Below are 11087 nucleotides of genomic sequence, written 5' to 3'. Positions count from 1 at the left end.
GTTTATTTTGTTGTACGTAAATGCTACATGGGTATATAACGTTATGTAATTACGTATATAGGTTGTGTTTTTTATGTTTAGTTGTGACTTGTTAGTGATTTTGTTAAACAAGTCCTGTAATTACCTAGTATCTAGGGGTGTTCAAATTAACCGTACTTGCTTAACCCGGCTGAACGAATCACAAATGGTATATCGGGTCGGGTAATACGGTGTTTGGGTATAGGAAGAGTCGCAACTCACAAACAGTAAATTTAACTATATAACACCAAACCAAAAGGCATTTATTCGCCAATTAACAAGAATCAACATATATAAATGGTATATTACGAATTACATATTCAATTAACGAATTATATTTCAAAACTAACTAATGAAACGAACATCAGTTGAACAAAAAATGAATGCTGGTAAGATGAGTTTCATCAAGAATGTTGAAACCCTAAATAGCGTAGAAGATGGAGAACGAGAGCAACGAACCAAGTGTTGGGTAACTAAAAAATGAATGAATCAGTAGAAGAATCTATTATTAAGTTGTGGCCCGTCACACGAATATTTCAGGTAAACAACACTACATCGGTTCAACATTTTGTGGGAAAAAATATCAATCAATCAATCATACCCAGTAAAATCCCACCGACAGCAGAGCCATAGGTAGGGTCTGGGGAGGGTGGGATGTAGGCACACCGTACCTCTATCCAAAGGAATAAAGAGGTGGCTTCCAGAGAGACCCTCGGCTCTAAGAACATGTGGGAAAAAATATCATATCGAGAATAAACCGATTAAGCGAAATATTGTGTTAATGACCTAGGGGATAGAGAAAACAGGGAAAAAAATTTGTATCATTAAGTGAAGCGAGCATATAAGACTATCGTCTATGTACGAGTTTTGGGGTGGCAAAGGGGTGGTAACCCCTTGGAAAATCATAATAGAGTTTACGTTGGTATTTGTGTGTGTTTGTAAATTTAAGTAATATAAACTAATAAAATCGTACAATGATGTGTCTGATTAATTAGCTACAATTGTGTGTCTATCTTTACAATTGTGCATCAAATTTGTCTATATTTCACACATAAATAAACCGTACAATTATAATGATGCGTCAAACTCGTAACAACGATGCATCCATATTGTATAATTCAATACGGCAATCCATCTAACTCGTTACAACAGTGCGTCCAACTCGTTACAGCGATGCATCTATGTCGTATAACTCGGTGCGGCAATCCATCTAGCTCGTTACAACAATGCGTCCAACTCATTACAACGGTGCATCTAAGTTGTCCAAGTCTGACGCATGAACGAAATGTAATATTACAATGGTGCCTTTTAATATAGTGCAATGGTTTGTCTAAACTACTTGTAATGTAAAAGACCTATATACCATCACCCTGATAAAGTACACGTAGATCGTTCATACGCGTCACACAATTGTAATAGATTCAATATCATATAACTAAAAGCAATTAAAGGAAGTGAAAATCGAGAAAAAAAAGGAGAAAATGTGTAAAGAAACGTTAAGATACAACGTTAGTGGACACACAAAAAACACCCTATCTTTTTAACAACATTTAAAATTACCTTCAATTCTGAATGAATGTTTCTTATTCGGGATGTCAATTGTCCATCATAATTTTAACACCACATGTCTAACTCATTCTGAAACATCATCAAAGAGAAAACCTACCATCACAAAAGAGTCCCTTTTAAGTCATGTTTTGAATATAACTTAGGAGAATTGGTTATTATTGGTCCCAACTATCGTTTTTTGGTCACTGCCAGTCCCAACAAACAAATTGGCTGCTGACGGTCCCAACTTTTAACGTATTTGTTTCTAACGGTCCGCGACTAACAGAATTCTAACGTCGTTAGTTTCAGGTCGCCGGAAAAACGTTTTTGCCTGGAAAACACACATTTTTTTCCCGAACACTCAACAATTTTGTCCCAAACATCATGGTAACTTTGTATCATACCTTTAGGAACCTTTTTTCTGGTAAAATCCTCAATTATTGAGGTAGCCGTAACCATAGAACCGTCTTCGGAATTAGTTGATGGTGCTTAAGTGATGGTGGTTGGTTGACGGTGAGTCAATTGGTGGTGGTGGCGGTGTTCAGGTGGTGTTTTCCAGCAAAAAAATTGACTTTTTCGGCTAAAAATGTTTTTCCGGCGACTGGAAACTAACAGCGTTAAGATTCTGTTAGCCGCGAACTGTTATGAACAAACACATTAAAAGTTGAGACCAATAGTGACCAATTCGTTAGTTGGGACCGACAATGACCAAAAGTCAATAGTTGAAACCAATAAAAACCAATCTTCCTATAACTTATGATTTTATGGTATGATTAAAATATACCAAAAAAGTATTTAGAGATTAAAAAATCATCATACAAAACACAAACACAAACACAAGTAACAAAAGACGATCAGCTGAGGAAACACAACACATACAAACATTTCCATAAACCACAAATCAAACCGATCAAGCACACATGGGTTGTTCCTCCTCCCTTCCAGGTATTCCTTAATTTATTAGGGTTTGGGTTTTACTCTTTCAATTAATTGAATTTGACTTCTAATTTCGATATATTTCTTTCTTTTTATACTTGTTATTAATTTGTATTTTCTGGTTGAGCTTATTGCAGATAGGAGTGCGGGTCAGATATGTGGACTTAACCCTGATTCTGCAGATGCCAAAAATCTACGTGTTAAGGTACTTACTTTCTTACACTTTCATATAAACTATATTCTATTCATTAAAAGTGATACCTTTTTGGATATTAATGTGTGTTCTTCCTGATTTACATTTTACCTTATTCCTTATTATGAGACGGTGTATGCACAAACCTATGAAATAAGTTTACTAACAAAAACCTGGAATTTATTACTCTCTTTGGATAACTTAATGTGCATTACTTCACAATAACTTTGTTGTCTCATGGACCGTGTTGCAATGCTCTAATTCTTTCACAATCTCACGCAAAACGAACCCGTTGGTGATTTTAGTGTGACAGAATGAGACCAAAGGGCTTTTAAGTTAACTTATATAATCTAAGTTTGGTGGTGTGAGTTTTATAAACTGAACTGAATTATGCAAAGAATTAAAAGGTTGGTTAGCTTATATGGGAACGGTCTAGTCGTTGATCAGGGTAGGTGTTGATTACCATAATCACTGATGTGCATCAACATAAACTTGTTTAGGCTAACCACCAAGCTGATGGCCATAACTGTATTAGTTCATAAGGAATGACACGATAATAATCACGATTATTTATTAACCGACATTCATGACTGTCATAAATGACAGTTTTTCAATGCTTGTGCTTAAAGTTGGAAGTTTTATTTCTTAAATTATCACAAAGGCAATAAAAATAAAGGATTGGAATAAATTTTTTATAGAAACTGCATGTGTACACGATTTAAGGAATTTATTCAGTATACTTATTGATCAGCTTTGCCCTGAGATTTCTAATCCCTAACGCCCAAAAGAAGTTTTTTTCACAAGTTAAGGTATAGGTTAGGGGTGGCAAATGTGACCCATTGGGTTGAATGGGTTGTATTAAAATGTATGTAATGGGGCAGAATGGGTCAAACTAAAAAAAGAAAATGATTGAAGCGGGTCAAAACAGGTTGACATTTCTTGAATTTTTTTTTATTTTTTATTTTTTATGGAACGAGAAAACAGAGGAAACTTTTTAGTACTTTTACTTTTTTTTATTTATATTATTAATTTTTTAATATTTTTTTTGGAATTTTTTAATAAGGGGTTTTGAAATGGGTCAATATGGGGTGAGAAGATTTCAAAAAACCCCTCATTAAAAAATTCAAAAAAAATAATTAAAAAATTATAACTTGAAATATAAATCAAAAACTAAAAAAGTAAAAATACTAAAAAGTTTTCTTCGTTTTTCTCGTTCCATAAATTAAAAAAAAAAAACCTCGAGAATTTTCAACCCGTTTTGACCCGTTTCAATCATTTTCTTTTTTTAGTTTGACCCATTCTGACCCATTATATACATTTTAATACAACCCATGGGTCACATTTGCCACCCGTAGGTGTTGAGTATTAGGTGTTGCAAAACTCACGAAAGGATTCTTACCTAAGAATCGATGTATGTGTATCTGTCTTCTGTCGCGCCATAATATTGAATACCCCTACTTACCTGAACAGTTATAATTGAGCTATGTTACATGAAACTTGATTCGTGTCTTTTGCAAATAGACCATAATTCTTCATTGTCTATCTTATGATAGCATGATGAAGCTTAATGTGAAAAAAAGTTATGATGCAGCTTTATGATTTATGTCCTTTGAGGTTGTTTCCTGGATAATCTTCTATATTTGAAGTTCTTGACTAACCTCTGTGTAAAACAGAAATTACAACTTCCAAATCGGTCTGTACTAGCTTCATTCAGTGAAAAAACCTTCCTAAAAATACTAATTTCATTACCATTAAATGGCATTACATTTTGAACAAAGTTTAATTGACTAAATGAATATATTATGCTGCTTGCTGAAATAACTCTTGTACCGAGATCTCTTACTATTTTAGCTGAATATTCAATAACTTATAGTCATGATCACTTTAGATGATAACAGAAAAAGAAAATGGTTAAATGGGAATCATAGTAGGCATAATTCATTCACAACTTGTGAAGTATAATGTTTTCCTAATATAACCTTGCATCAATGAATTGTCAGCAGTAATGCAGGATTAACTATAATATAGTACGTGTAACTTTAAATAAATGTTTACTCCTTTTTACTGGCTATGTTTGTTTGCTCTTTTATTCACTGACTTTATCCACACTACGAATTTATAGACAACACCTTTTTTATTTAATTTACAGCTGGTGCTATTAGGCGACTCTGGTGTTGGAAAAAGCTGCATTGTTCTTCGCTTCGTCCGTGGTCAGTTCGATCCAACATCCAAGGTTGCTATAGTATTATTCCTTTTCACTTAAAAAAATTAAGATTGATTATAAAGTTTTTATATTATCTGCTACTTTAAATAACAGGTAAAGCTTCTGCAGGCTACCATGAATTCATGTCAAAATAATCATCATGTGGATTTACTTACGGTTACCATTTAATTGATTATTATTTCAGGTGACAGTTGGAGCTTCATTCTTGTCACAAACAATAGCTTTACAAGACTCAACAACAGTTAAATTTGAAATTTGGGATACTGCTGGCCAAGAGAGGTAACATTACAAGATTAAATATTTTTTTATTACGGTCATATTATACTACTTTTATTATGCAGATATGCAGCACTGGCCCCACTTTATTACCGAGGTGCAGCTGTTGGAGTTGTTGTATATGATATAACTAATCCTCACTCATTTCATAAAGCTCAATATTGGGTCAAGGTTTATTTACTATTTTTTAAAATATTTGTTCATGTATTAATTATTCTTTTAAATGCAATTATATAAAGATCGTATTATATAGGAGTTACAAAAGCATGGAAGCCCTGATATTGTGCTGGCTTTAGTTGGTAACAAGGCTGATCTTCAAGATAATCGGGAGGTGTCGGTTCAAGTAAGAAACATGCTTTCTTTTCATGGATTATTTGAATTGAATGGGTCGATTCGGGCTTTGTTTTTATCTCTAGTTGGTTAAATGTATAAAAACATTGGTTTAAAAGGAAACATTCGTGTTGCTACAAGCGATCAAACTCGGAGATTAAACATACTGAGCTTTTTGTTCGTGTTCGTTTGCTAAGAGAAATGAATGTTCTCTCAGTGTTTATGTCCGTTCATCAATAGTATAAACGAACGGTTCACAAACGTAAACGAACACAAACGAATGAACATCAATTTGTTTGGCCTAAAGTTAATAAAACTAGACTAAACTGTAACGGGCCTAAGAAATTTAAATGAATATATTGACGAACGTAAAGGTACAGAACTTAAACAAACCTAAAATAACGAACATAAGCGAACGAAAAGACAAACGAATTTAAGTGAGTGAGTGTAAATGAACGAACCTAGATGGACATTCAACAACATAAATGAACAAACAGGACATGCGTTCAAGCTCGTTCGTTTAACTAATGAACTCGTCGAACGGTTTGTGAACGATTCATTAAACGTTTGGTTCGTTTGAAGGCCTAGGATACAGGCCAAATTGGCTGGAATTAGTATAAATGTAGCTTGAACACATAAAACCTTCTAAATCATTTTATTAAAAAAAATAGATTATTATACAATAGTATAGTATTTGTAATGATATTTGAACCTACTAATCATTATAAGAATGACCAAATTGCCCTTGTTTTACATTGCTGTGCTTGTTTTGTTCCAAGGATGGAAATGAATATGCAGAAAAGAATGGGATGTTCTTCATTGAAACATCTGCCAAGACAGCTGACAACATCAATCAGCTATTTGAGGTACTGAATTAACTTGCATATGTTTCTTGTGGAACAAGTAAGCTTATTGATATTTGTTGTGTTGACCAGTCTTATATATATTTGACCTTAGCCTTTTTTCACAGGAAATTGCAAAGAGGTTGCCACGACCTTCTTCGTCGTGATAACTTCAAAACATGAAGTAAAAATTGTTATTGTCGGTTGTGTTGTAATCAAGGGAAAGTGTGTTTGTGTATATTTTTGAGATGATGTTCGATGTTTTTGGCATTATTAATGTTGATTTCGTGTCGCATTTGTTGGATAAGATATGTTACCAAACCGAGAAGGCATGTTTCACCCCCTTGGTGAGCTCGGTTAACTTGTAAAATACGCGTTATTAACTACATACGTCTTTGCTTGCCAATTTAAGCGAGTTATCAAATGGAACATGTAACTTGAAGCTTCCATGTATCATTTCGAAAAAATTGTTATTTTATGTCATATAGTTGCTTGTAGCAAAAAAATAACCTTACAAATGATGTGTTTATTTTCTTTAGTAAATCTTCATAATATTGTATATTAATTTATTATTGGAAAATTGGATTTTAATAATCCCAACTTAACGCAGTTAGCCGATAATAATTCTAATTTTGAAAATAGTTGTCACTGGTCCTAACTTTCATACTATTTGTTTTCATTGGACCTCCGTTAAAAAAAATTTAACGACGTTAAGTTTTTTCCAAATTTCAAACAGATATTTTAGGGCTTTTGATCGGAATGAGAATACGAGTCGATTGATGTAAAACTTATCTTTAAAAGGTGGTCCAAACAACCAAAGGATGCTTCAATTCTGGTGTTTAAACTTCTAATTAACAAAAATCAAATTGTTTGAAGCGTCATTTCGGGTTAAGTTTTACAGCAATCGATTCGTATTCTCATTCCGATCAAAAGCCCTAAAACATCAATTTGAAATTTGAGAAAAAGTTAACGTCGTTAAAAATTTTTTAACGGAGGTTCAATGAAAACAAATAGTGTGAAAGTTGGGACCAGTGACAGCTATTTCCAAAGTTGAGATTATTATCGGCCAACTGTATTAAATTGGGATTATTAAAATCCAATTTTCCTTTATTATTAAGACTACTTTTTACGTGTTTATTATTGATGTTTTTATTTTATGTATTTATCGTACTAAATTTGAATGTTACTGTTAATGGTTTAGGTGAACTTATTTAATTGTCTAATAGTACGTGGGACGAAAATACTGTTTGTATAGCACCTTTAAGTACGATTTTTAATAAATATATCCGAATTATTTTTATGAAGTTATCAGTAAAAGAAAGTAAGAAACCATTAGGATTATTTTAATACAGAAAGTAAGTTGGAAAAGCACTAATCATCATTGAAATAGATGTATGACTTCAATATATGTATTGTACTATAGTTTTTCACTTTTTTTCCAGATTTCAGGATAATTTGTAACTCTCGTTTTCTTTTATATATATAAAACTATTTTGTCATTTTTTTCCTTTCTTTATTTTTACATCGAATTGAATGCAAACGAGCAACAAATTGCGTCGCTAGCTAATTCTGAATAGCAAAACTAAGTCTTCAAAAATTACATTAATAATAGACTGGTGATCACAACATTGCTATTCATGACCATATGAACACGACTAAGTAGGTCTACAAGTTCAGACGCAAGCAGTGTTGTAGAACTCGCTAAGCGCTAGTCAAACTATAGGATAGGGACTATCGATTAATATGGAGTAATTGGATTGGAATTTATATGTATTTTCCAAATATACTTATATATTCCAAATTTTATATGTGAAATCTTCAATTTTGACCGATTTTGACCAACTATCGATTAATCAGCAACAAGGCGGTGGGGTAGCTGCTAAAGCATATAATTTCGAACTGAGGATATGTTATCCTTGAAGACGTGTCTGGATCAATTATCCTTCTGAGGAATTCCAGAGCTATGTCAAGATCAAGGATCCTCAGCAGTTGGTATTATTTACGATTGTTTCATGTGTGTAGGTTGTTATTTAATGAATGCAACGGCTCTAAGACTCAGTCCACCTTTAATTTCGCTATTGGACTTCTATAGCACGTGGTCAAAAGGCACGAAGGAAGAGAGTGGAGAAATGGCGAATTAGTAGGAATTAGTTGTTACTTGTATTTTTCATTTTTTTATATATTGAGTTTGTGATCAATACTAGGGCAGATAGTTACACTCGCACTTACGTTAGCTGCCAAGTTCTCTATAAACACACACGTAGCATTATTGTATCTGTTGATCGCAAACTCCACCCATTGTAACTCTTTTTTGTGATTAATAAAGTGGTGATAGACGATTTGTCATCACCCGGGGTTTTTTCCTTTGATCTGAACAAGATTAAGGGGTTTTTTCTTCGCAACAAATCTCGGTGTTCATTATTTCGTTCACACAATCGTTATTAATATCATAGCACTATACCTCACATTTACGGATTTGGATACATTATCCTTAGCTGATTTTTATCCAAAACAGTAGCGACTGGCGATTAATCAAGGATTAATCAGCGCATAGTCGGGATTTTTACAACAATGGGCGCAAGAAAACCGAAAGTATCAAACACAAAAGGTATAAACACATAGTGGCTGTCAAGATACAATTTATCATGTTTGGTAACTTTGCATAAAGCAGGGTTTAACGCGGCCTGACCCATCATGATAACACTACTCTGCAAGCCCACAAGAGAGGAAACCCATGTTTTATCTACACACGCGTGTTTCCCTCTCATCCACCTAAATACCAAAATGTTAGCTAGTTCGAGTGTTTTCCTTCCTTCCTAGGGGTCGCTAAAAAATTGTCAGGTGCTTCTGTCTTAACAAAAATCCTGGCCCACCTGAATATGTCAAAAAGAGCATCCCTAACCAAATTGTGTCGGTACTTGAACCCTATGAGCTCTCTACAATGTACTGCATGCTACCCCAAAGAGTCTAAGCATGATTTGCAAAATACATGGCATATCTCATCAACCGGAAATAGAGAAACCACTGGCCACACCCCCGTTTCCTTTTTGTTCATGGTCATCATCAAAAATTCACCATCATCATAAAAAAAAATCAACATCACCGGAGAAACCTTTTTCGGGATAAACTTGATGTTCGGCAAGTTAGATATGAAAACATTTTTTAAGGAATAAACTTGGTTTTTGATTGATACAAGAGTGTGTAACGGACCAATGATGGTATTTTCTTGGATTTTAATCGATTGTTGAACCAATTGGCTACATGTGGTGTTGATTTGCAAACTATTGTGTAACAAAACGATAATCGGTGGTTCCAAGTGGTGCCGCTTAGTAATTGGATTTTGTATCTCTGATTTGCGGTTGCATTTTTTGTTTCTTTCAGGGTTATGGATTCTACTTTATGATTAATTGTTGAATTCCAAGTGCAAAGGCCTGATATAGCAAATTGTGAGTCTAAGAGGGGTGGAGCTTCTGAATTAGCGAAAAAGGCAATTAATTTCATAAGTTGACCGGACATCAGGATGAAGAATATAAGTCTGGTGACGATGTTGTATAAGGTGGTGAATATGAGAGTGGTGCTGAGGTGGAGATATGAAACTAGGGTTAGGGATAAGCCTATCGGTGAAGATGAAAGTGATGCCAAGGTTCAACATATGCACTTGATTTTCCTGATGGTATTCGTCGGTGGCTCTTGATTTTTGAGGGACGCATTTGTTGAACAAAGACGAAGTAAAGGACAACAACTGTTAGTAATTATTTAATGTTTGTGCGAAAAGGACGATTTTTCCCTGGCCCATCAATATTTGGATGATTAAAGTTAATAGGGTTAGATGGTCAGACGTGAAGTGAAGCAAAAAAAAGGACACGGGCTCAAGGGGTCAAGTTTTAAAAACAAGGTCTCAACTTGTTCGTGTCTATTTATAATACGGATGCAAATTGTACTTGATAATTATTTTCTTTTCTAGCAAGAATTAAATTATTGCGGTACCAAATTAATGTTTGGCCTAAATATTATTCCTTATATAAATGAACAACTTTTGTCTACAGTAAAATTTAGTGTGTGGGTAGAATCGATCCCAATGTTTTATTATATTTGTTTCACTTTAGTTCATCTGTTTGTTTGTTAATTGTTTTAACACGTCCTTCTTTTATAGACCTATTTGGTGTACTATATGCATGTTAACTTCTGTAAACATGGTTACACCTGTCAAGCAAGGAAACAAACAAAATTCAGTCTCTAGTCTTCATCATGTGCTTCGAGTTTTTGTTATGGCGAGTGTTGTTAGTGTAATTTTGTTGCTTCTTATCTTTTGCATTTTATTGTGTTTCTATTATTATTCCCTCGTTGCCTTAGGTTTATTGAGTTTTCTATATGGGAATTGTGTTCTATTTTAGGTCAATTATTTTCATTTTTTTTTTCATATCAACGTTTTGGAATTTGGTGATTATGTCATTGACCAATGTTAATCGATTACAATTTCATGCACTTTAGGTACACAACTTTTCTTGATTTTGGATCTATAGATTAACGAATTATAATTTGATGTAAATGTCATAGACTTCAAATGGTTAAAACATAACTGGTTACGGAGAACTACAAATGGCTAACTTTGGTTAACCAATTAGTCAATTACCAATGGGGTCAATTTTGCTTTGTAGGTCCTTCACTCGGGTCATTGTAAATATTATGTGATTAAAAAAACGGATCAACTTTACTTTCC

At 33.7% G+C, this 11087-nt stretch overlaps 1 protein-coding gene across 1 annotated transcript; it reads left to right on the top strand.

Annotated features, from left to right (window-relative positions):
• The first annotated feature begins 2403 nt into the window (after positions 1-2403).
• On the top strand, positions 2404-6796 carry LOC143580879 (ras-related protein RABF1-like). The gene is made up of 8 exons (XM_077063796.1): positions 2404-2511; positions 2640-2707; positions 4845-4928; positions 5104-5198; positions 5261-5366; positions 5449-5538; positions 6305-6391; positions 6496-6796. Exons 1-8 carry the CDS (start codon positions 2487-2489, stop codon positions 6532-6534), a joined length of 594 nt encoding a protein of 197 aa, XP_076919911.1. The 5' UTR covers positions 2404-2486; the 3' UTR covers positions 6535-6796.
• The last annotated feature ends 4291 nt before the right edge of the window (positions 6797-11087 follow it).

Source organism: Bidens hawaiensis, unplaced genomic scaffold (assembly GCF_021521415.1).
Source record: "Bidens hawaiensis isolate Kalapana, Puna unplaced genomic scaffold, B.hawaiensis_p1.1 tig00030755_1, whole genome shotgun sequence".
NCBI lineage: Eukaryota > Viridiplantae > Streptophyta > Magnoliopsida > Asterales > Asteraceae > Bidens > Bidens hawaiensis.
The sequence above is the reverse complement of the archived record's forward strand: the minus strand, read 5'-3'. Positions and strand labels throughout refer to the sequence as shown.

Coding starts and splice junctions, on each gene's coding strand:
- LOC143580879 (XM_077063796.1), top strand. CDS start 2,487: ATGGGTTGTTCCTCCTCCCTTCCAG. Junction 2,512..2,639: donor TTGTTCCTCCTCCCTTCCAG/GTATTCCTTAAT, acceptor AGCTTATTGCAG/ATAGGAGTGCGGGTCAGATA. Junction 6,392..6,495: donor ACATCAATCAGCTATTTGAG/GTACTGAATTAA, acceptor CTTTTTTCACAG/GAAATTGCAAAGAGGTTGCC.